This window comes from Mustela erminea, chromosome 11 (assembly GCF_009829155.1).
Source record: "Mustela erminea isolate mMusErm1 chromosome 11, mMusErm1.Pri, whole genome shotgun sequence".
NCBI classification, from domain to species: domain Eukaryota; kingdom Metazoa; phylum Chordata; class Mammalia; order Carnivora; family Mustelidae; genus Mustela; species Mustela erminea.
The window spans coordinates 23286287-23312358 of NC_045624.1; the positions used below are offsets into that span (position 1 = coordinate 23286287).

At 42.5% G+C, this 26072-nt stretch overlaps 1 protein-coding gene across 1 annotated transcript in view; it reads left to right on the forward strand.

Annotated features, from left to right (window-relative positions):
* The first annotated feature begins 1520 nt into the window (after positions 1-1520).
* RBM28 (RNA binding motif protein 28) overlaps positions 1521-26072 on the forward strand; it is a 32806-nt gene continuing 8254 nt past the window's right edge. The window contains exons 1-16 of the mRNA XM_032305098.1: positions 1521-1774; positions 6515-6673; positions 6987-7081; positions 7472-7547; positions 8212-8304; positions 9061-9132; positions 10152-10329; positions 10498-10640; positions 11862-11934; positions 14486-14595; positions 17763-17836; positions 18791-18926; positions 19925-19989; positions 21811-21969; positions 24854-25003; positions 25316-25390. Of these exons, the coding sequence (XP_032160989.1) occupies positions 1657-1774; positions 6515-6673; positions 6987-7081; positions 7472-7547; positions 8212-8304; positions 9061-9132; positions 10152-10329; positions 10498-10640; positions 11862-11934; positions 14486-14595; positions 17763-17836; positions 18791-18926; positions 19925-19989; positions 21811-21969; positions 24854-25003; positions 25316-25390 (1776 nt within the window). The 5' untranslated portion in view covers positions 1521-1656. The remainder of the gene's footprint in view (positions 1775-6514; positions 6674-6986; positions 7082-7471; positions 7548-8211; positions 8305-9060; positions 9133-10151; positions 10330-10497; positions 10641-11861; positions 11935-14485; positions 14596-17762; positions 17837-18790; positions 18927-19924; positions 19990-21810; positions 21970-24853; positions 25004-25315; positions 25391-26072) is intronic.

The window sequence follows — 26072 nt, forward strand, 5'->3', positions numbered from 1 at the left end:
AAGTGGAGAGGGGGCAGGAGAGGAGGAGAAAAAAAGAGGAGGAATGTGGAATCCCAAACCGACTTTATTCAAATGACCCATCCCACTTCCTTTGTCTACTTGTCTCTGTTTATCCTGGATAGGATTAACCCCATAGCCTTAAAAATCTGTTTTGTATTTCAGTACTTGCTCTCTTGAGTTATGTGTGTAAAAATAACTAGTGTTTTCTTTTGAGCATACATTATATACTTGGACTAGGGTTTCATAAATCTGATGTTGTGTTCTGCCCCCCCCCCGTTACTGTCAACCAGCCATCCCTTCCATCCAAATGTATCAAAAGCAAATGGGTTTTGAAGAGAAGCGGAAACTTACTTTTCACTGTACCTTTTGTACTTTCTGAATTTTCAGGTTATAGTATTGAGAAGTTATTTTAAAAGTGCATTGATGGGGTGCCTGGGTTGCTCAGTGGGTTAAGCCTCTGCCTTCAGCTAAGGTCATGATCTCAGCCTCCTGGGATTGAACCCCCAATCAGGCTCTCTGCTCAGCAGGGAGCCTACTTCCTCCTCCCCCTCTGCCTGCCTCTGCCTACTTGTGTTCTCTCTCTCGCTCTCTGTCAAATAAATAAATAAAATCTTTTAAAATAAAAAAGTGCATTGGAGCTTTTCTCAGCTGGAACCCTTCCAGGGTGCTTCAGTCTTGCACCAGGTCAGTTCCTGAACCCAGTGGAATGGCTAATGGTCTCTGCCTTCCAGGTTCCAGGAGCACCCAGATCTCCTGCTGGTGGGTGAAATCCCTCAGCCTTGGGTCTGTCTGATAAGCTGACCGGAGGGAAGGTTTTCTCCTGTTTCTGGGAGGACCTGCATTCAGTGTATGTTATGTTTGCTTTGGGTGTGTTCTGTTATCCTGTAGGGTGCCTGCTATGATTTATTTGTAAGTTTTTAAAATGAATGTCTGTCTACCCCCACTAGACTTCATTCTCCATGAGAGTAGGGAATCTTGTCTTGTTTTAGCTCACCAGTTTTATCCCTAATGCCTGGCACATAGTAGGCGCTCAGTAAATATTTATTGGAAGAATGATTGTGTATGATCTGTGTCTGCGTGTGCTTTAATAGCTGTAATTTGCACACTGTTACAGGCACTGTATAGTGTGACAGATGTCTCATTCTCTGAGAATATGTGTGATATACGCATCTACGTGCGTTCTGTTTCCACTTTATACACGTAAACTGGGTGTCTTTGGTGGAACCGAAAAAAGTACTTATTAAATATCCAGTATGTGTCAGATCCTGCGTGAGACCCCGAGCAAAAAACGACTTCCTCTGCCCGCCGTCGCACTCTGGGATCATCTCCTGGAAATGAGATCTTAAACTAGGTAGGAGCTAGGATGCCAGTCTCCTACAGAGGCCCCGGGGGGCGATAGGGACTGGAGGGACCGCGCTGGGATTAGGGGTGGAGCCCCGCTCAAGAAGCTCCGCCCCCGGGCAGAACGGCCCCTCCCCCATTCCGGAACGCTTTTCCCCCCTCCCCACCCTGTTTTCCTCCGGACTCTTTAGAGCAACGAGCACTTCCGGAATCTCCGGGCAGCTTGGCGTGGTTGGCCTGCTAAAGGCCGATTCTTGCCTCGCGTGCGAGGCCCCGATTCGCTCGTGATCTCGCGCGCCTCCGTCCCCCGGCCTCATGGCCGGGCTGACCCTGTTTGTGGGCCGCCTGCCGCCCTCCGCCCGCAGTGAGCAGCTGGAGGAGCTGTTCAGTCAGGTGGGGCCGGTGAAGCAGTGCTTCGTGGTGACTGAGAAAGGTAGGGGGCGGGGCTGTGGAGGACGGGGCTGGGGTTCCTGGGAGCAGGGTCCGCGCGAGGACACCCTCCCAGACTTCAGCAAGCCGTGGAGTTCTTGACCCGCTCCGGGGAGAAGGGGCTGGGAATTGAGTTTCTTTTCTAGAAGGACTCGGTTCTGGATGAGTCCGTGGGGGTCCATTTCTGACAGTCAAGGCATTGCCTCAGGGTTCCATAGCGCTTTCCGTTTTCTGGGGGCGCTCACATACGGTATCTTATTTGGTAACAGTGTTAACATTTACTATTTAATACAGTTAACATTTAGTAACATCGGTGAGGCGTATTGAGAGTCAGCTGATTGCCAGGCACGGTGCTGAATTCCGCACGTGTTAATCGCATTTAGTTTTCCCAACAGTCTTGGGGTGGAGAGTCTGAACCCCATTTTACAGACAGGAATCTGGGGCTTGGGGAAAATTTGATAAGTTCAGTTGAAGTTCGTACAGCTTGTACGTAGTGGACCCAGAATTTGGTCACCCGACCCGGAGCTCCTAACCAGTATGTTACTCATTTACCCACTCATTCATTGAGATATTTTTTGAAGGCCTGCTGTGTAGTAGGCACTGTTGTAGGTCCTGAGGATGCAGCAGAGCACCCAAACCAAGCCAAAAAAGTTGCTCTTAAGTCTGCAAGATGGGGAAGACATCCAGTTAAACAAGCAAAATATAGAGTGGTAATGGTGGTAAATACTAAGGAGGAAAATAAGTCAGGAAGAAGGATGAGGAGTCTCTGTAAGTGCGTGTGGGGTGGGGGTCGTAGAGGAGTGTGGAATGGCAGTTTTCTATCGATGGAGAAGCCAGGGAAGGCCTCATGGAGGTGAGGGAGGGAACATGTGTCTCTTCAGGAGGAGGAGAAGGCTAAGCAGAGGAAACAGCAAGCTCAGGAATACTGAAGAGGACTACTGGTATATGGAAGGACTGGCAGGGAGAGCAGGGTGACCAGAGTGAGTGAGTGGAGGTAAGAGGAATAGGAGATGAGATTCTAAGGGACCAGATCGTGAAGGACTTACGGGCCATTGCAAGGACTTTGGCTTTTACTGTGAGATGAGAAACTGAATAGGGAGCAGTAAGTATGATCTGGCTTAAAGATTCTGAGGCTGCCGTTGGAGAATAGGACAGAAGCAGGGAGACCAAATAGTGGGCTTTTGCAATAATCCAGGTGAGAAATTATGGTGTTGGACCAGGATGGTACAGTGGAGGTGGTAGAAAGGGATTGGAATATGGATATTTTTGAAGGTAGAACCGATTTGCTGATGGATCAGATGCAGGGTATGAGAAAAAGAAGAGTCAAGTCCTATTCCCAAGGCTTTTGGCTTAAGCCAAAAGTGTAATCCTGCTGTATGCCTCATACTCTGTGCGATGCTCATTGCATCACTGTGAGAAAGGGTTGGCATGTATTGCAATGAGGAAGGACTGTAAGGATTTTAATTGTAGAGAAGCATTCCTTCCTCTCACCTAGACTTCAAGGGACACTCGAGATAGGCACCTGATGTTTTATTTAGCTCCCTTCTAAGTCATCAGGCTGTCTCTGAAGGCAGCCGCTTCTTTGCTTTTCAGCAGAACAACTGAAGGGAACTGGCATCTTGTGGACCCCTGTTTCCCTGCATGGTATCTGAGTGTGCGAGCAGACACGCTAACTGTGTGCTAATAATCCCTCCGTTGCTAGCTCCTATTTTGTTAATGACAGAGGCTAGAGTTGGGATTGTCCCCATGGCTCTGGTTGCCATACAGGCCATGACACGAGCCTGGTTCTTTGTCATTTTAGGTATAGATATGGGTGTGTGAGAGAAGGGGAGTGCTCTACAACCGTGTTTCTTAAACTGCAGATCATTACTGTTAGTGGGTTTTGAGTGGGTCATGACAAGAATTTTTTCAAAGATAAAATATATGTATATATGGTAAAGGATTAATATTTATAATTTTCAAAAAGGATTATTTATTTATTTATTTATGTGACAGAGAGAGAGAATGAGAGAGGGAATACAGGCAGGGGTAGTGGGAGAGAGAGAGAAGCAGGTTTCCCTCTCAGCAGGGAGCCCGACAGGAGGCTCTATCCCAAGACATGGATCATGACCTGACAGGCGTGTAATGACTGAGCCACCCAGGCACCCCATATTTATAATTTTTAAAACATTTTATTTGAGGGGCGCCTGGGTGGCTCAGTGGGTTAAAACCTCTGCCTTCAGCTCAGGTCGCGATCTCAGGTCCTGGGATCGAGCCCCCACGTCCGGCTCTCTGCTCAGCAGGGAGCCTGCTTCCTTCTCTCCGCCTGCCTCTCTGCCTGCTTGTGATCTCTCTCTGTCAAATAAATAAATAAAATATTTTTAAAAAAAAAGATTTTATTTGATTCTTATTTGTTTATTTATTTTTAAGGATTTTATTTGTTTGTCAGAGAGAGAGAGAGAGAGAGAGAGCAGGTTCCCTGCTAAGCAAGGAGCCCCTTGCAGGACTGATCCCAGAACCAGGATCATGACCTGAGCTGAAGGCATATGCTTAACCAACTGAGTCGCCCAGGTGTCCCTAAGGATTTTGTTTTTAAATAATCTATACACCCAATGTGGGGCTCAAACTTACAGCCCCAAGATCAAGAATTGCATTCTCGGGGGCTCCTGTAAGGCTCAGTGGGTTAAACCTCTGCCTTCGGCTCAGGTCATGATCTCAGGGTCCTGGAATGGAGCCCCATATTGGGCTCTCTGCTCAGCAGGGAGCCTGCTTCCCTTTCTCTCTCTGCCTGCTGCTCTGCCTACCTGTGATCTCTATCTCTGCCTTTCAAATAAATAAATAAAAGCTTAAAAAAATATAGAATCGCATTCTCTACTGACTGAGGCAACCAGGCACCCCTTTGGTTTTATATAAAGAGTATATATGTTACATTCTTTACTGTGGGTTGTCGGAACACTTTGAGGGACACTACTGTCCCGTGCTTGGTGGTTCTGTTCCAGGGAAGAACAGGCATTGAATGGCAATTCTCTTTAGGGTCTTCTATAACTGAAGTGTAATCTTACCTTTTGTCTTATGTATGTGGTCTAAATATAACAAACAAACAAACAAACAAAAAACCCCAAAACAACTCTGTTCCCTTTTTAAAAGACTATGTGCTCTTCTCTCCAGATAGTCAGGATGTGTTGGACGGAGTGTTACACTTACTGGGATGGGAAGGAGGGGTTGTGTGTGGGATGAGGTCTTAGTAGTGATGACTTGGGCACATCAGTTAACCTCTTGAAGATGGGAACAATTTCACAAGATGTTGTGAGGATTCAAGTAGAATGAGAGTGCTTTGTGCGAACAGTGAATGGCATTTATTGTGAGATATGCTTTTATTTTCGTGCTGAACTCCTTCACATTTCAGTGTACTGATCAGGAAGGGCCCTGATTTTTCTTGTTCTGATTTCTGACAGTGAGTGGGCAGGCTTTTATGAGGAGTGCCAGGAGAAAAACGTTGATATCCAGATCACAGTATGCCTTCCTAGTGCATAGTATCAGCTTTTAACCATTTATGTGATTCATCATCCTGTGTTTGAGGGCTTGTACCCTGAAGTTGGTCCGAGTATAGTTGAAAAAGAAGCAGAGCGTGTGAGCTGTGTTTCTTCTTTGGGTCGTAGGCAGACTACCTGTTCTTTTCCTTTTCGATGCAGTAGATGGCTTAAAAATTTTACTACACAAAAATGTTAAATCAAAAAAAGCATACCCAAAAGGGCAAAGGCGAGTTTTTATTTGCAACTGTTCATGCTTGGTCCTAAATATTCTTCTCTGTGGCCTTTATATTGGTGGAGTCCCATGGAAAGAACATGGGGCCAGTAATAAGGAATTAATTTAGCTACTAACACCCTGGCGCACCAACCAGTTCACTTACTTTCCTCCATCTCAAATTATTCATTTGGAAAGAAGGGATGATAATATTCACTTTACCTACCTTAGTGTCTTCTGAATATGAAAGTGAGATAAGAGATTTACAGCTACTTTGGACAGGTTAAGTTTGATATTGATTGCTAAGGCTTGGTAATAATGGTAATAGTATCTGCAGGCTCCCGAAGCAATGCTTATTGTTTATTGAGGTTCTTTTGTCAGGGCCTCAGGCATCCATTTCTGATCTGCTGCATTATTGCCTTGCAGTTCTCAGAGCTACTGTACTTACCTTTCCCACCTTCTCTGGTATGTTCCCATTCTGTTTGATATGAGTTATTCTTTGGGGCTATAATGGGTATCATGGATCTTCCGTATTCTCAAGATTATCAAGAAAGGAGGAAGTGGGTGCCTGTGTGGCTCGGTGGTTTAAGGCCTCTGCCTTCAGCTCGGGTCGTGGTACCGGGGTCCTGGGAACGAGCCCTGCATCGGGTTCTCTGCTTGGCGGGGAGCCTGCTTCCTCCTTTCTCTCTCTCTCTGCCTGCTTGTGATCTCTGTCTGTCAAATAAATAAATAAAATCTTAAAAAAAAAAAAAAAAAGAAAAGAAAGGAGGAGGAAGACAAGCTAACACTGAAGACAACAGATTAGAAGAGGAAGCCTAACAATTTCTGAACAAAGTGGAGAAGGGGCCACTGATGCCAACTTTGTTTCTATTCTTCTGAGGATTTTGGCAAACTGATAATAGGATGGTCTGGCAGTATATCTGCTGGTTAGGACTTTGAGAATTTACTGGGTTTTAAAGAGAGAATTTAGTGTTTTAGGGCTCTTGACTAACCGTGCTCCCCCTCCCCCTTCATTGTTCAGGGAGTAAGGCATGTCGAGGCTTTGGCTATGTCACTTTTTCTATGCTGGAAGATGTTCAGAGGGCCCTCAAGGAGATTACCACCTTTGAAGGCTGTAAGATCAACGTGACTATTGCCAAGAAAAAACAGAGGAACAAGTCCAAGGAAAAGGGGGAAAATGGTGAGTTTCTAGTAACTGAAGAGAATTTTCCCTCAGGTGGGAGGAAGGGGAGTTTGGAGAGGGGAGATGGGCGATAGCCTCTAAATTTAAAACTTCCTTTAATTTCCTTTTGATGTCCAAAATCATCTAATGTGTTTTATTACCCATTTTTGTCTTTTATTTAATTCAAACTTTGGAAATCTGATGCTCCTGGGTGTTGTCATACTTAACCCTTGGGAAATGCTAGTAGCTTCTTTTTTTGCTAGTAGCTTCTTTCCTGTGATCAGGGATGAGACTGGATCACAGACTTATTTTGTTGCCTCTAATTTTTTAGAAAATTCAGAACCCCCAAAGAAGGAGCTGAAACCTAAAAATCCCAAACTAGCAGATAAGAAAGCCAGATTAATTATTCGGAACCTGAGCTTTAAGGTGAGTAACTGAGATTACTGACACTACCTGTTCTGTAGGCTGTTGGTACTGATTGGTGGAGCTCCTCACCAGGATAGTATCATTGGACCTAATTCCTTCTGGGCCTGAATCTTAGCCTTGTTGGATACAGAAAATGGGCCTGTATAAACAATTAAGGATTGTAAGTGTAAAGGAGACTTCTTTTGGGGAGGGAGGAGGGGAAGAGCTCTTTGATATCTATCTTCTTTGTTAGATCCAAAGCAAGGTGTTTTGTGTTTAGAAATGTTTGATGTCCTAGTCTCAAAAGTAAAAAAGGAGTGAAAGTATTCAAGTTCTTTGTAATGAGCTAATTTAATGTTTGATGTTTCATGTTTATTTTTTGTGATAATATCTTTTCACTTGTGGCATCAGTGTTCAGAAGATGACTTGAAGACAGTATTTGCTCAGTATGGAGCTGTTCTGGAAGTAAACATTCCCCGGAAGCCAGGTACCAGCAAACTTTCATTTGCTGTGGATTAGGTTAAGATTATTTAACATAATGGTGTTTTTCCATTTCACCCTTGAACTAACTGATATTTGACATAGAAATACAGGGGGATCTGGGTGGATCAGTCTGTTGAGTGTTCATCTCTGGATTTCAGCTTAGGTCACGATCTTAAGGTTGTGGGATAGAGCCCCAAGTGGGGCTCCCACTCAGCATGGAGTCTGTTTGTCCCTCTTCCTCTGCCCCTCCTCACCACCACACATGTGTTCTTTATCTCTCTCAAATAAATAAAATCTTTTAAACAAAATAGAAATACAAGGGTCATGTCATACTCCTTGTGAGCCCCCGATCACATGACATATATAAAGTATGAGGCACAGTGCTTGACACATAGCAAAAACTCAAAAATAATGCTTATTCCCCCAGTGGCATTTTTAGTTAGATCGGAACAAATTTTAAAAGACAAGTGATAGTTTGAGAAAATGCATTTCTCCTCAAGCTTGAGTCAGGGTATACTCAGCAGGAGAAAAAAAGCTATTGCTCTGGGCAAGGAGCTGACTTGTTGGCAGGATTTGGGTCATCTCGCCAGCCCAGGTTGCTGTAATGTCCTTGGTGTTTGTTGGCTCCCCACCTGCTGTCTCTAACTTCTTTGTACATTTGCACACAGATGGAAAGATGCGTGGTTTTGCTTTTGTCCAGTTCAAAAACCTTCTAGAAGCAGGAAAAGCTCTCAAAAGCATGAACATGAAAGAGATAAAAGGTAAGTTTTCTGTACCCATACCGTTCACCCAGATATTTCTGCTGTTTTGTGAATTAACACAGTAACCCACTTTCTACATTTTCAAAAAGGTGTTTGAATTATTGAGAGTCTTACTGCTAATACAGAAACTGTGTGGTGAAATATTCCTAGTGCTTGATCTTAGGGTTAAACTTGAAAGAACATATACCATTGTTTGCTTTTCTCTTTGGGTGATGAGTGTGCATTTAAATCCTTAATGAAAAAATGTTCCTGAAATAATCACTGATAGATGCAGGTTTTGCAGGTTTCTCTGTCTTGGTGGTGGTCCCTCTTGAGCACCCGTCAGCATCAGTGGGCTGTTGAACTGGCTGTGCTCCTTTACTAGATTCTAAAGAAGGGCTTGGCTTGGAGACTTTGTAACTTCTGTGCAGAGTGCATATTATTCCAGAGCACTTGTTTTGGCTGTTGCTTAGTCTAACTAGAAACTTGTCTAACTGGAAACACTGTTCCCATTCTTTCTTTCTTAACTTTTTTACTCTCTTATCCCAGGTATGGGGACTGTGGTAGAAAGGCAAAATAACTGTTTAAATTGATAAAAAAGTTTAAGGGTTAACAAGGGTAGGCAACTCTGAGCTTTATTTCAGGACCAGCATTCCCTGAATTAGCAGTTTCTTTTGTCTGTTTTGGTTCTGTCACAGTATTCAATGAATAGGAAGTCATTTACAAGCGACATTAAAAAGAGGAAGACCTTTCTGATGCTACTTTTCTGTTTGCCAGGACGGACAGTGGCTGTGGATTGGGCTGTGGCAAAGGATAAATATAAAAATACACAGTCTGCCTCTGCCCCAGGTAAGATGTGGTTGTATTGGGTAGGAGGGGTTATATGTCCTGAGGTGGGTATGGAAGCAGCTCTACCTACGGTAAAATTATAAGGGAACCTGCTTGTCAGTAAGAATACTGGGTCAAAGGTACCAAAATCACAAAACTAATGGAAAGAATGAGACTGAGAATTAAGAGAAGCTCCGAGTTCCTGTGGGCTCAGAAGTGAGCCCAGGGCTGTTTGTCGATTCATATTGTACCATCTGGTGATCTGGTCTCAAAACATAGGGTCTTTTGAGTCTAAGCCCAATCCTGGGTATGAATGTGAATGAGGGGTGGGACCTGAGTTCATTGTCCCCTCTGCTGGCTGTCCTTTCCCAACTTCTCATAAAATGATGGAATATTAAGAATAGAGAAACTTAAAACTTGAGGGTTTTTTAGAAAGCAGGTGGCTTTTAAGCCACCAGGAGCTCTGAGAACAGAACTCACCAAGATGACAGTTCATGGCTGGTCCCCTGGGTGAGCATCGTGCTGGCTGTGGTGCACAATGACAGACTGTTTGTGGAGGCTCAGTTGCTACTTCTCTCATTCAAAGCCTGATTAACCTTCAACCTTCTGATGAATGGGACAGACTTCCAGGGAGTCTAGTGAAGAGGGGTTTTTGTTGTTGTTTTTGTTCTTTTCTCTCATACTTTCTCTTACATATAGTAAGAAAAATACTGAGAAAAATAGTTAAAGTCCTAGTCCTAGTGTCAAGGAACTGGGAACTTGGGTTGTTAAGTTAATTTTGGATTCTTTTTTATTTTTTTAAAGATTTTATTTATTTATTTGACAGAGAGAGACACAGTGAGAGAGGGAACACAGCAGAGGGAGTTGGAGAGGGAGAAGCAGGCTCCCTGCAGAGCAGGGAGCCCAATGCAGGGCTCGATCCCAGGACCCTGGGATCATGACCTGAGCTGAAGGCAGATGATTAACCCACTGAGCCACCCAGGTGCCCCTTAATCTTGGATTCTAAATGAATACCTAACTTTCTTTATCTCTGTTTGTAGGTGAGGAGAAGAGGCCTGAACCTAAACATCAGGAATTAGGTAAAGAGAATGGCAGGGAAGAAAAGGATATGGAAGAGGAAGAGGGAGAAGAGGATGACACAGAAGAGGAAGATGAGGAGAGGGAAAGGGAGGAGAACAAAGAAACAAGGGTGACCAAGCCTGCACAAATTCAAAAGAGGTAAGCAGCTCAGCTTGTTCTGAGACAACAGAGGCAGATGTAGGCTTGTCTCTGTGAGGGACAGTGATGTCTTCCCTGCCCCCTTCATGGTGGAGGTGACGTGTGTAGTGACAGTGGACAGACCCCTCCAGTAGCCCAGATCCTCAGTGCTGAACTGTGCCATTGCAGAGCAGTCCGGAGGGCCGCGCCTGGCGAGAGCAGTGAGGAGGAGCTTTCTGATGACGACAGTGACCTGGGGGAAAGAGAGAGTATCGATGATGGAGAGGAACTGGCTCAGAGTGATACCAGCAGTGAAGAGCAAGAGGACGAAGGTTTGCCTTTGCATTTAAAACCAGTTACTGGCAAATGTGCTTCAGTTCAGTGCATGCCTCTTTTTAAATAGACCCTAAGGTGTTCTGTCAGATTTATGTTTCAGTGCTGAAAAGGATACCTTTATATTCCTTCTCAAGGTTTTTGTTTTGTCTTTTAAATACGTTTGGAATAGCATTTGAGGGTTACAATTCTCAGCGAATTTAAAACCTGGCTTAATGCCGAGGTAGTACTTCTGTCTTGCTTATCCAAGATGAATGAAAAACTGGATAAACAGGATATTGTATCCTAACATCAAGTGGATTTTAAACAACTCTGACGAGTTGAGATGGGGCTAAAGGACCTCTTGGGGCATTTTGTAAAACTGTAAACAAACTGTAATCATCAAACATTCTTTATAAAGAATGTCGAACATGAACTCAACTTATTTGTTGAGGGCAGCAGGTCATTACAGAATGAGGAATGGTCAATAACTGGTTCTTTAGGGTTAAGTCTGGCATGTTGGCTTGGCCATACAAAAAATCTGAGGAAGTAAGCTTTTTCCATGAGGAGAGAATGGTAGACACCTTAGCATTAAAGAAGCTTCTGTATTGGTGGGATTATGACCATTCAGTAATCATCTCTTATCATTCTCTACTTTGAAAAAATTATTGGGCTAATTCATGATAATGGCAGAAAACTAAAAAGACTAGTGCAGGAGAATGTCATAGAGAAAGAAAAGTTCCTCTCCACTCCCCCCGAGAATCTCTCAGAGTAACCACAGCTGTTTCTTTCACATTATTTGAGAAATTTATGTATATGTAAGCATATATGTCTATTTTTATTTTTTTTATTGTTTTTTAAAGATTTTTTTGTTTATTTGACAGAGAAAGAGAGAGGGCACGAGTAGGCAGAGATGCTGGCAGAGGGAAGGGGAGAAGCAGGTTTCCTGCTGAGCAGGTTGTGGGACTCAGCCCCAGGACCCTGAGATCATGACCTGAGCCAGAGGCAGATGCTTAACCAACTAAGCCACCCTGGCGCCCCTATATGTCTATTTTTAAAAACATTGAGTCTTCCTTTTACCCAGGTCCTCAGCCACTTAGGGCCCCTCCCCAGAGACAACCAGTGTTAAAAGATTCTTACCTATCTCTGTAATACTTTTATAAGCGGAAACACATGTGCATGCACACACACGTCGAATATAGTGTTTATTGTTTAGAACATTGTTTTTCTTTGTATTTTAGATGTGCAAGTCTCAAAGAAAAAGAAGAGGAAATTACCCTCTGACGTGAATGAAGGGAAAACTGTTTTTATCAGGTATGTCTTTGTACCTTGGGAACTGCTGTTTGTGTTGCCGTCACAGGTTTTTTTCTCCTTTTTTCTTTTCTTCTGTCTCTCTCTCTATATTTTTGTAAAGATTTTGTTTTTAAGTAAGCTCTACACCTAGAGTAGGGCTTGAACTTATAGCCTGGAGATCAAGACTGAGCCAGCCAGGCACCCCACCTTTCCCCACCCCGGTACTAGTTCTGTTAGGTAGACCAGAAAATTAGATGCCTTTAAAACCATTGATACATCTGGCTATAGGAACATAGCAAATGGTGAGAATAGAGGAGAATCAGAACTGCACACACAAGATAAAGAGCTGGGGTCTCCAGATTTTGTCCGCATTTACATTTCCTTTTTTGTAATTGAGGTAGCGAATAAATCAGTTCTTCAACTATTAGAAATGTCTTGCTTCTGGCTTTCATTTTAGGGGAAGTACTGGGAAGGGGTGATGCCACTGCCACTTGTCCCAGATAATTTTTCTCTCTGCCTAACTTACCTTTTAAAGTATTGTTCAGAATAAAATAAGACATCCATTTGTTTCCAGGAAAACTTAAGGAGGCAGTCAGGTGGAGATGGGTTTTATTTCATGTTGCCGTTGCCCTTTTAGTGCTACTGACTGTGGCATATCGGTCATTTCACAGAGTCAGGATATCTTAAGGTTACCCCAGGCGTGCCTTCTTGTCCTTTCTTAAGTGCCAGTGTGCTAGGGTTATTTGGGTCTTATTTTATTTTTTTTATTTTTTAATTTTTATTTATTTATTTATTTATTTAAAAAAGATTTTATTTATTTATTTGACAGAGATCGCAAGTAGGCAGAGAGGCAGGCAGAGAGAGAGGAGGAAGCAGGCTCCCTGCTGAGCAGAGAGCCCGACTCTGGGCTCGATCCCAGGACCACGGGACCATGACCCGAGCCAAAGGCAGAGGCTTTAACCCACTGAGCCACCCAGGTGCCCCTGGGTCTTATTTTAAAGATGTGTATATTATCTTCCTATATAGTCTTTTAAGGTTGTTTTTATTATCTAAGTAACTTGTGCTTATTGTAGGAAAGTTAGGAAATAAATGAGCAAAAAGACACAAAATATTAACCTTACTGATTACTCAGAGAACGCCCCAAAACATGTCCATATCAAAGACGAGTTTAGCCTCCACAAGCTGCGCTTTAGCCCATTCTCTTCCTTCACAGCTTGTCTTTTCATAGTTGTTCTTACTGTATTGTTAGGAATAGCCATATCAATAGTTTTGTATTTGTAGAGGATGCTGTCTAATGGGAAGGAGGAAGTGTCATACTTAGGAGCCTGTGACCTTAATACCAAGGGTACCATGCCTTACTATTTCTACATCTTTTAAAGAAACTTAGGAAAGTAAAGGATGGGGGAGAGAAAACTATACACAATGAAACAAATTAGGAGAAGTGACATGGCTAGGGTATGTCTTATTCCAGAACATCTGTTTTGTCTCGGTTACTTCATAAGATGGAATTGTTTATGGGGTTGTTAACTGAGTATAGAGAAGAAAAATTATAAATATTTATTGGGGACCGTTTTTTGTTTCTTTGTTTTTACCCTGGAAGGATGTGCATAGCTGGGGAAATGAAAGATCTTTACAATGTATTGAAATTTGCTAGAAAATCTTCCCACATTTTTTAATCCCATCAAGAGAAATAAGTGCTTTTCTTATTTTGCACTTACCTAGTAAACTTTACTGTGTTTGCTTTTGAATCATTATTTTGAAGGGTTATCTGACCTTTGTAAAGTTTTAACTAAAACCTGGATTTTACAGCAATGCAGAGAGGAAAAATGGGTAATCAAGAGAGACAGACAGACACATGCACACACTTGACTTTTCTCATTGGCCTGCTGTAAATCTTTTGGTTGTAATAAGAGAAACTAATTTTGGCCACGTAAATGGAAAAGTGGGTTTGTTGGATGAACATTTGGTGATTCACGGGATCAAAACTGTCGAAGAACATACCTGAAGGAGGAGATGAAAATCTGAGATGTTTCGGGCCCCAGCTGTAGGAGGCTGTGGGTCTTTTCTCTGGGAACATTCACTGCCTTTTTTTTTTCCCTTCTCAAGGCATAATCTGTATTCTGTAAATTGCCTTAATCTAAATGTACAGCTGTGTACATTTGTACAGTGAAATTTTTCATGCATATATATCCATGTAACCACCACCCAGATCAAGATAAAGGACATTTTCAGATTTCCGCTTCCCAGAAGTTTTCTTTGGGTGGGCTACTGCTATTTTGAAATAAATCTGCATCAACAGCTTCTGGCCTTTGTGTATGTCTGTTCAAGTTTAAATCCTGAGGGAGAGAATCTGATTGACATAGAAAGGCCAATCAATTATGGCCAAGGTGCAGAGTCACATATTAGAGGCTGGGCCACTGGGGGCCTCCCCTGTGTATTGGTGCTATTTTTGAACCACAGGGTGGTCATAAGCAAGAGTACCACTCAACTTGGTGTCTTACTCACCTTGTACTAGAACACAGGATCTCACTTTAGTAATTGACCTTTCTTGTGACTTGACTATCTTCCATAGAAACCTGTCTTTTGACTCAGAGGAAGAAGAACTCGGGGAGCTCCTCCAGCAATTTGGAGATCTTAAATATGTCCGTATTGTCTTGCATCCAGACACAGAGCATTCTAAAGGTACTTGTTGTCAGCTTGTCAGGCCCTAAAAAGGTAGAGACTGCTGCCGTGGACACTGACTAGGTTACTTGAGGGCATAATGTGTGCCATTGTGAGGGGCCTACAGTCCATCCAGCCCAGGTTTCTGTGGCCCGTAGAAGCACCAAGGACATTCTGAGGTTGTCTTCTAAGATATCAAACTCAGCATCTTTAATGGTGCTGCCAGCCACAATTTTGTCTAAGCTTTTTAAGCCCTTGCTTATTTACTTTTGGGTAATGAATTCCATTTGTTGTTCTCCTTTGAATTTCAAATGTGATAGCATCTCATGGGTATTAATCATTCCACATTGCTTGAAATTACTGGGATTTTTTTCAGTTGCTTTTGTTAGAGATGGAAGCTAACAGAAATTTTGTTGCAATGGCAACAGTCAGAAGGAAAGCTGTATATAGCAGGACTGCTGCCTTAGATTTTTCTCCCTAAAGCTATTTCTTTTGAACTTTCAAGGATCGGCCCCAGTTCATTCTAGAGTACTGTTGTTAGGGGAGCAGCATCTTTTCAGTCTATTCATAATCTTTGATTTCATCAACTGCAGTCATTCTCCTAAAGCAGTGAATTCTTAATTCATTCTGGTTCTTGCTTCCTTTGAAATCTAGCAAAAGCTATGAACCCTCTCTCTCTCCAGAAAAATGCCACTCCTGAGGGTTTGTGGGCTTTCTGGAATCTATTCAAGGGGTAAGAACCTCTGTTCTAAACCTTACTTTCCAAATTGATGAGACCTGATCATTTTTTGTTTTCCCTTAGCCAAAAAGATATAAGTAGGGCAGGATGATGGAAAGAAAGATGAACTGCTTCCTGGAGATTAGGGATCTAATTGTAGCTGAGCCATAGACCAGCTGGGTGATTTTGGCAGAGTGTTTAACCACTGCAGGCTTCAGGTTCTTATCTGTAAAATGAGTAGGTTCAACTAGAGTAATCACTTAATGTGTCTTTAGCTCTAATAGTCAGCTATACCTCTTGGACCTTCTCCATTTCCAGTATGTTTTTGGAATTGGAAACTAGAATTGCATAGAATGTTCCTAGTACTGTAGGATATTGCATTACTTTGATATCTTTTGTTTCTTTTTGAGTGCGGTAGTGTATTGGGTTGGTATTTTCAAAGTGTAGTCAGTAGCTGACTTGCTCAGTCTCTTTTGATCTATTAATGTTAGCTGAGAGTTAATGATCTTAATAAGTATAGTTTTCATTGTTATTAGTTTTTAAGATTTTATTTATTTGTGAGAGAGAGAGTGAGCACAAGCAGGGGGAGCAGCACGCAGAGGGAGAAGCATTTCCCTGCTGAGCAAGGAGCGTGATCTGGGACTTGATTGCACGACTCTGGAATCATGACTTGAGCTGAAGGCAGGTGCTTAATGGACAGAGCCACCCAGGCATCCTGCATTTTTTTTTTTTTTTAAATACATTGTGTGTTTTTTTTCTTTTTTGAAGATTTTGTTTATTTATTTATTTATTTGTCAGAGAGGGAAAGAGAGAGCAAGCACAAGCAGGGAACAGCAGACAGGGAGAAGCAGGCTCTCTCCTGAGCAAGGAGCCTGATAAGGGACTTGATCCCAGGATCCTGGGATCATGACGGAGCTGAGGCAGATGCTTAACCAACTGAGCCACCCACGTTTCCCAAATACATTGTCTTTTTCTAGCTCTTATTAAATTTTTTTGCCTACACAAAGCCTTGGCCACCTCCTACCAATATCCAATGTCAACATGCCATTTTGCTGTGAAGGAGAGCAAAAAATTATTTGTAGACTTTTAGGGAAGTGTTAAGACTAAACCCAGTACTGACCTAGGGATTTCCAGTGTTAAAATTCTTACCACTCAGAGAGAAGTACCCATTTTCTTCATATTGGATGAATAAGCTGATCTGTCAGTTAGAACATATTTCTCCCATCTTTCTTCCTTTCTTTCTGTATTGTTTGTTTCTTCCTATTGAGTATCTCTTAATGCCAGACACTATGGTAGATGCTAACAGCCTAGAAACATAGCCCTTACTCCTGAGGCATTTCTTCTGTTTGAGAAGATGGCATGTGACCAGCACTGTAAAAGAGAGATGTGATTGGAGGCCCCGTGGATGGGGCACTTGGCCCTGCCTGGAGGAGTCAGGAAACACCTCACCTAGATGGTGATTCTTGGGTTGGCCTGCCATGTGTGTTATCTCAGTCTGCTGCCATTCATTCTTGTAGAGGGCAAAAAAATCAATCAATGCCCCAGTAACTCTAGGAAATATGATTTTTTTTTCATATATGAGGGAATATTTAAATTTGTATAAAGGAATACTTGTAAAATATTATGAAACTTGTATTTCTTTTTTGGAGCCTACTGTAAGGTAACTTTTTTCCTTTGCTGACAAAAACTGCTTTTTATCAATATTAGAAATGAGGGTGGGGGGGGCGCCTGGGTGGCTCAGTGGATTAGGCCGCTGCCTTCGGCTCAGGTCATGATCTCAGGGTCCTGGGATCGAGTCCCGCATCGGGCTCTCTGCTCGGCAGGGAGCCTGCTTCTCTCTCTCTCTGCCTGCCTCTCTGTCTACTTGCGATCTCTCTCTGTCAAATAAATAAATAAAATCTTTTAAAAAAAAAAAAAAAGAAAGAAATGAGGGTGGGTTGATTGACTTTGCATTTAACCAGTGATAGGTTAGCCTGTGCAAATTTGAGGGTATGAGTCAAGAATTGAGCTTATGGCTTTCTGGTTCACTGCTGTATTCATGTGATAGAGGCCAGTCTACCTATATCTGATGTCTCCCAGGTGGCTTTGATGACAGTGAGATTCTGTAATTAATTTCAGGTTAAGTGGTTCCTGCCTCATTTTTTTGTCCTCTAAAAAGCAAGCCAGTAAATAATGCTGATTTAAGTGGAATTTCTCTACCATATCCTGTGGCTTTTTCTTACTAAGGAGAGCAATGGTGAGACTAAAGTTCTAAGAAGCATTAGAAAAGATGAAGTAATAATAAAATTTCATTGTAAGCATGTGTTTTAGCTATCTTTGAACCTTCAGTGCATGGCACAGTGCCTGTCTCCTAGCACCTGGCTGCCCCCCTTCCACCCTGTGTCAGGCTGCCACCGTTTGTAGCATCATTTTCGGCATCCTGGTGGGACTTGGTAGTTTGGCATCTCACTTAATTTGTTTCTCCATGCAGGTTGTGCGTTTGCCCAGTTCATGACTCAAGAAGCAGCTCAGAAATGCCTTGAAGCTGCTTCTCCAGAGACTGAGGTAAAGAGGACATTTTACCCCATAACTTAGGGCATAGTGGCTCCCAGCATCTGCTGTTTATACCCAGCTTTATTAGTACTGTCAATAATGCCATAGTAATAAAGCTGACACTTACTGAGCACGTGGTATGTGTTAGGCACTCAGCTTTACATGTACTACCTTATTTAATCCTTACATCAGTTCTATAGGAGTATGTAAGATAATTACAATTATTATACCTACTGGAGTGCCTGGGTGGCTTAATCGGTTAAGGGTCTGACTCTTAACTTCAGCTCAGGTCTCCATCTCCAGGGTCGTGAGTTCAAACCCCATGTTGGGCCCTACGCTGGGCATGGAGTATACTTAAAAAAAAAGATCAGTTATTATACCCATTTTATAAATGAGGAAGCAGGTATAATAATGTGTCTAATGTTTATTAAGCACTGTCTGTATGCCAGCCTCCATCATAGGCTGATAACATGAAAGGTTGGGACAGGAAGGGATTAAGGTCATCTATAAAGTGGAGTAAATGAGAGAAAGTGTATGGGTGATGGATTTTTCTGTGTATTCTAAAACCTAGTATATATTGTTTTGAGATAAGTTATCCTGTATTGCCATTATCTCTTACATTCTTTTAAGTAGAATTAATAACTACCATGCCATTAGCTTTCCTTAGAATTTTTAAAAAATTGGCTATATATGGTTTTCCTCAATTTGGGCTTACTTTGGGCCTATTCAACTCCCATAAAATAAATTACTACTAACTGCCCTCAGTATACACGTGGCCTTTTGCACAGCTCTACTAGGTATTAGGCTTAGTGGTCCATTTGCAGCTGTCGGGGCTAAAACATCCTATGGGTTGGGCTCCGTAGCATAATTGGGATTTGCTGTTTTCCCTTTCCTTGGCATTCCTTGTCAAGTGCTTAGTCTCTACTCATTATGAATTTTAAGAGAGAAGGTTGCAATCTGTTACAGGGTGGTGGGCTTAAACTGGATGGCCGGCAGCTCAGGGTCGACTTGGCAGTGACCCGTGATGAGGCTGCAAAGCTCCAGACAAAGAAGGTGAAGAAGCCAACTGGAACCCGGAACCTCTACCTGGCCCGAGAAGGCTGTGAGTAGTGGAAGGGAGATGTGGAACCAAGCTTCTGAGTGGCGGGTGCCGTGCTATGACTGTGACCAGCAATAGTATGTCTGGGGGCATGTTTCAGATTCAAAACCCACATGTCCTCGTCAATAGTGTTACATTATTATTCCACTCGAGCAGATGGGGCTTTCTGTTAGGAAGCCTTCACTCATTTTGTGGTTTAACCAGTCCTATTCTCCTTCCTGCCTGCTTGCCTTGAGACCTTTAGATTAGAGGATTAGCAGGGCAAAGAGGGAGGAAAAGCTCAAATTACCTTCACTTCTTGTCAAGATTCCTGATAGTTTTTCTGAAGGAGTTGAAAATTATGACTAAAATTACTCTTTTGAATTATTCATAGATTTAAAATGTGCACCCAGTACCTTTCCTTTAATGTCAGAAAGATAATCAGAAATTAGCTTCAATTAAAAAAAAAACGCAGAAGATTCCCTTTCTCTAAGTCATATGGTATTTGTCAGTCTACCTGCTGCACAGCTGCACAGCCCAGACTAGTGATGCAAGGTTTTTTAGCCGTTGGTTCTAGGCCTCTGTATGGCCAGGTGGCTGTTTTCAGGTTGGCTTAACTCACTGCTTAGAACTGACCACAAGTACATGAAGAACAGTAAAATTCTAAGGGCAGGTTATAGGTGGAGCATTTTGTATCCCAAATACCTAAAATGTACTTGTTTTCAGAACTTCCTCTAGGCCTTTCCATCTGATGTTGGACATACACATGGAGATTTGTGAGAGGAGGGAAGGAGAAGAAGAACAAATTCACAAAATGTTCAGTTTTAGTCCTTGAGAGCAGCACAGAGCTGAGAACTTAGCCCTGTAGCCTATTTCTGGACCTACCCAAATGCCACTATGTCCTGGCCAGCATAGTCCTCTGGGCCCTGTACAAAGAGCTTGCATCATTCAAATCACATTCCTCTTGTTGCTCAGTGAAAATTCCCTTGCTGATGTCTTGGCCTTTTTCCCTCTTTTTGCAGTGATTCGTGCTGGGACTAAGGCTGCCGAGGGTGTGAGCGCTGCTGATATGGCCAAAAGAGAACGGGTGGGTAGATTAGGCACCAGCCTTCAGGTTCTGCATGACTTACTATAAATCAATATATAATGATTATTGAATGCTGGAGGTGCCTGTCAGAGAGCCAAGCATCAGTCACAGACCCCTGCTTGCTTGCGGTCTTGTTAGAGGGAAGCATATGGGTGAAACCGCAAATAACCCAACATTGTATATCATATAATGTGAGCGTTGTATGCCATTAAAAGGACTGGATCTTATTCTTTAATTTCCCAATGCTCAGCAGTAAATGTTTGCCAAATAGTATGCTTCTACAAAATAGAATAGACACTTAGAGGCTAAGGCTATATATAATTAGATGTCAGTGTAAAGGCAGAATGACCTAAGAGAGGAAGATCAGAATGGGCTGGAGTTAGTAGGTAAGGAGATAGATGTGGGTCTTAGAAGGAAGAGTTAAGATGTCCTTTTTTGGTAGGGGGTTATGTCCAGATTATAAAATCCTCTTAGGAAGACTCCATATCATGGGAGTTCCCCCTGATAACTGATACTGAGTTTCTTTGCTGCTTAGTTTTTCATTTCCAGTAATTTTTAACTTTTACCCAAGTAGTGTACTTTCAAAATAGCTAAGCCATCCTAGAATGATAAAGAGGCATGATCATTAAGAGAATGAGCTTTGGAACTTGAAGGTACAGAAGATGAAGAACAGAGAAGAGAATGTAGACACCAAGAGTCAGTGTGTTTTTCCTTTGTACAGTTTCTAGTCTCGTGTTCACAACTTTTTTTGTTAGTGAGCATCTGGAAATCATGGTATTTAGAGAGCGTTGTATGCCTTTTTCTGATCATGGTATGATAGTGAAACATTTAATTTTCCCTTAGAACAAATTTTTCTAGCAAAAAGCTCAGTAAATTATAAGCATTATAATTCACAGCAGGCACAGTTTTTCCTGGGAGAAGAATCATACTGTTGAGCTCAGGTGTGAGAGCCTCTTCAAATAACCCTTTAATACTCATTTTCAGAGTATCTGTATTTTGTAATTTGTTAGCACCTTTACCAATTAAGAACAGCAGAAATAAGACTTGGTAAAAGAAAAAGTTTAATTTAAAACTCTTTTTCTACTAATCTGATTTTTAAAAAACATACCAGGAGAAGAATGTTCTCCTCTTACTTTAGCAAACGTTGCCCTGGAACTGGTGTTTTGTGCAGCATAGTTGAGTCCAATACTCTAGAAGCAAAGTTCATTTCTGTGGTCATGGACATTCTTCTGCCTCAAGGTGGCAGAGTTGAGATAGCATTCTATCAAGTACTTAAATAAATTCCTTCTCGTTTTGGAAGGACTAGATAATTAGCTTGAGTTGGTGGGCAGATAAGGACTGGGCATAGATGGTAATCACAGTATTACTTATTACTTGTTTTGGGCTGCGTTTCGAGTTTGGGATTTTTTTGTATATTCCCTCATTTCAGCCGCACATCAGTGCTGAGAGATGGGTATTTTGACCTATGGTTCTACTTTGTAGAGGGGAAAAACTGAGACTTAAAAAATTTCATGTAACTTCTCCAGTTAGGGATGAATTTCCATTTTAGTCTGTTTTCTAGAGCCCATGATTTTACTACTTAAGCCCCATCTTGCCTCTCTGTACCTTTCCTAATCTAGTCATCATAAGACTGTAGGTGGGTGATTTCCTTTCTTTTATCTATACGTGTTGTTGTTGGATGGGGAGTGGTGATCACAGTTCTTTCCTTTTGGAGAATTATGAACCTGCATTTTTTTTTTTTTTTTTTTTTTTTTTTTTTTTTTTATGAACCTGCATTTTTAAAGGGTGGATTGTATTGTTAACAATTTGGTGTTCTTTCAGTTTGAGCTGCTGAAGCATCAGAAACTCAAGGACCAGAATATCTTTGTCTCCCTGACCAGGCTGTGCCTGCACAACCTCCCAAAGAGTGTGGACGACAAAGAGCTCAGAAAGCTGCTGCTGAGTGCCACCCGAGGGGAGAAGGGGGTGCGCCTCAAGGAGGTGAGATGGGCCCTGCCCACTCTGAAGTTTGATTCTCATCGTGGGTCAGACTGAGCAGTTCAGACTGTGCTGCTAGCAGACTGACAGTTTCTTTTGCGTGCATTGTCGACAGATAAGGCTGGGTTTGGCAGTTTTCATGTGTTTGTTTTCTCTTCTTAGAACTGCCTTTCACATGCATTGTCCAAATTGCAGCAGAATGTGAGGAAGTGTCTGCCCTCGTGAATTAATTTGAATGCTTGCTGTGTGCTCAGCATCATAGCAGGTGCTGTAATGTTAATTTTCTCACAGAGAAAATACTCTGCGTAGTTTGCTCTTTAGAAGGACATTTTAGTGCCATTTAGGCTCTTACTGTATGAAAGTGCTATGTGGCAAGCACAGAGAGCCATGGGGGTCTTGGACAGTCGTATTAGACAAACACTGGATTCATACCAAGTCTCTGAGTACAAAGACTTCCCTGCCCCCCCACCGCAAGCCTTTGTCATGGCACTTACTGTTACACCGTCCTGTCATTGTCTGCTGGTCATTTCTTCTGACCACACTGAGCTCTTTGAGAGCAGGTAGGACATTGCTCCCAGTTCTTGGCAGAGTACCTGGAACATAGTAATCTCTCAATCTGTATTTACTGAGTAAGTAACATAGGCAGTATTATAAATCTACTTTGCTCTGATTTGTGACTAGAAACTGTTTTCCTAATCCTGGAAAACCTCTTCAAAATGTATGGCATTGGTATTTGGGGAATTACATGAGAGAATGTGAACATATCAGCACATATCTGACACCACTCTTAGTAAAACTGTTCAAAGTGTTACTGGCGTAGAGGTCAGTTGTGTAATTTCTCATATCAGCATCCACAATACTTAGTAAGTGCCGATACACATTGAAAACCTGTCATCAGAAAGGGAAATTTTGTTTTTTTAAGATTTTATTTATTTGTTTGCGAGCAAGAACAAGCAAGAGAGCACAAGTGGGGAGCAGCAGAGGGAGACAGAGGGAGAAGCAGTCTCCCTGCTACGTAGGGAGCCCGATGCAGGGCTCAGTCCCAGGACCCTGGCATCATGACCTAAGCCAAAGGCAGATGATTAACCCACTGAGCCACCCAGATGCTCCCAGTTAGGGGAATTTATGTGTTTTACTATATTTGTGTTGTATTGAATTTTCTCTTTACTTACTTTTTAAAAAACTCCCACTGTTGTTATTTTAAGGGGACTTACTTTCTTCCTTCCTCCCTTCCTTCCTTCCTTCTTTTTATTTATTTATTTATTTGAGCAAGAAAGAGAGTGAGAGTGAGCATGAGAGGGGAGAGGGTCAGAGGGAGAAGCAGACTTCCCACTGAGCAGGGAGCCTCGTGCGGGATTCAATCCTGGGACTCTGGGATCATGACCTGAGCCAAAGGCAGTCACTCAATCAACTGAGCCACCCAGGTGCCCTCTTTTTTTTTTTTTTAAAGACTTATTTATTTATTTGGGAGGAAGAGTGTGAGCAGGAGGGGCAGAAGGAATGGGAGAATGAGAATCTGAAGCAGACTCTACACTGAGCATGGAGCCCCATGCAGAGCTCACTCTCACTATCCTGAGATCATGACTTGAGCCAAAACCAAGAGTTGGATGCTTAACCAACTACACCACCCCAGCACCCCTTGAATTTTCTCTTTAATTCTTTAATATGTGTAGATATAGATCTCAGCAAGATGGTAAACTTCTTGAGAACGGGAACCTCATGTTCAGCTTTTTGTAACTTCCCCATAGTACATGGCGCAGTTGTAGGGACAGCATAGGTACTAGAAGTATGTAGAAGTAGGTACTAGCAGCATCCATGTATCTAGATGTCTCTATTACATCAGAACTATGGCTTTCAGGAGTAATGGCATGTAAACAATCAGTTTTTCCAAGATATGCTACTATAGTTTGGTATCCTTGATGCCCCCGGACACCTATTACATTCAGCTTAAGGATTTAAGAAAAAATCATGCCAGAGAAGATATGAGCTCTGAGCAAAGCCAGTGGAAGCTTCTTCCTATAATCCAGAGGCTATATGTTAGGCAGGCCCTTCCCCATGCCTGAATGTTTTTCTTAAAGATTTATTTATTTATTTGAGAAAGAGAGAGAGAAGGGGCAGAGGGAAAGAAGCAGACTTCCTGCTGAGCAGGGAGCTTGATGTGGGGCTCAGTCTCATAACTCTGAGATCATGACCTGAGCTGAAATCAAGAGTCGGATACAAATAACTGAGCCACCCATGCGCCCCTACATGTCTTTCTTGACTAAAGCCATCAAGCCTTCTTTTCCTTTTCCTTTTTTTTTTTTTAAAGACTTTATTTATTTGAGAGAGAGAGAGCATGAGAGGGGAGAAAGTCAGAGGGAGAAACAGACTCTCCATGGAGCTGGGAGCCTGATGCGGAACTTGACCCCAGGACTCCGGGATCATAACCTGAGCTGAAGGCAGTTGCCCAACCAACTAAGCCACCCAGACGCCCTTGTTTTCCTTCTTTAGTGATTTCCTTCCTGAGTGGCTTCTTCAGGGATGAGGTCTATGGACAGCACTTCAGAATCTGTGATAACCTACACCGTTTAAAGTACCATATACCTCTCAACTTGCTTGTATTGTCCACAGTTGACTGTTAAAATGAGGGGGGGAGCGTACTTTATTTACATGATTATTTATAAGTTTTTGTTGATCTCTATAAACTCTTAGAAAGCCAGAAAATATCTGTTTAATTGGTTTTGTGCTTTCAGTAGGGGTGTTCTAATAAGACCTTGGTAAGCGTGACTTCAGTGTGACTGCTGTGGCTGATCGGATGAGGGTTCTTTTCCAGTCACCTGATTTCTCAGTGAGTCTGTTCGTGCTCTCATCCTGTAACCACGGCTTCTTTCTCTTGTTCTACTCTTAGTGTAGGGTGATGCGAGACCTCAAAGGAGCACTTGGGAAGGTGAAGGGTCAGTCCCTGGGCTACGCCTTTGCAGAGTTCCAGGATCACGAGCATGCCTTGACAGCCCTACGCCACATCAACAACAACCCAGAGATCTTTGGGCCTCTGAAGGTGAGCCTCGGCCTGTGGGCACACCTGTTTCTCTGAGGGCCGTTTGCACAAAACTCTTTCTCTCCTTTATGTCCCATGTCCTCTGACTTGTGTGTGGTGACAAAGAGTAGCAAGTTGGTGGAGGGAATAAGCAGTGATTCAGCTGATAAGATTAGAATGAATTGGAATCTAAATTGGATAGACTGTGTGCGGAACGGCCCCTTACTTTTAAGTAGAGTAAGTGAGCAGGTGAGGGGGCAGTGGTGGGGGACAGCTCAGCTTCTTGCACTCAAACTAAGACATCTAATGAATGATATTCTCTTTCTGACCCAGAGACCAATAGTGGAGTTCTCTTTGGAGGATCGAAGGAAACTTAAAATAAAGGAACTGAGGATTCAGCGCAGCCTGGTACAGAACTGAAATGTTTTTCTGTTTTTGCTTGTTTTCTTAAAATTGTGGTCAAATACACATAACATAAAATTTATTACTTTTAAGTGTAGTTCACTTAAAACAATTTTTGTTCAGACTATATTTAAACTCCTATTTTGTTCAATTTGTGGTTCTGCATCCTTGAAGTAGGTCTTTACCCCATTAGGTTACCCTCTACTCTTAGTTCCCCAGAACTCTCCAGGCCATCTTCTCTGCTGGTCTTCCTTGTGATAGCTCTGTTGAGGGGAAAGGAAGGAGAGAGGAGAGTCAGGCTAAGGTTATTAGCAGTGAACAATACCAGTACAGTGTTTTGTGACATACCTGTCAAAGGTAATGGCTCACATGAAAGTTTACATTGCTGTAGATTTCAGCTGTCTATGCCATGATTCTTCTTCTTAGATGTGATGCCTGATAGTTTTAGTATTGTTTTTAATCTAGTGTGGTGTAAAGCAAAGAATGGGACCAGGAATACTCATGTTCAGACTCAGGCTGTACCCCTAAGTTCTGTGGTAAGTTAGTACCTCTCTCAGCTTCAGTTTATAAAGTAAGATTACCACTGTCTGCCTCACATGACTGATAAGGATTAAATGGTCACAGTGCAGGGTCAGCACACAATCAGTACTCATTCTCTTACCCTTCTTGCTCTAGGACTTAGAAGGCC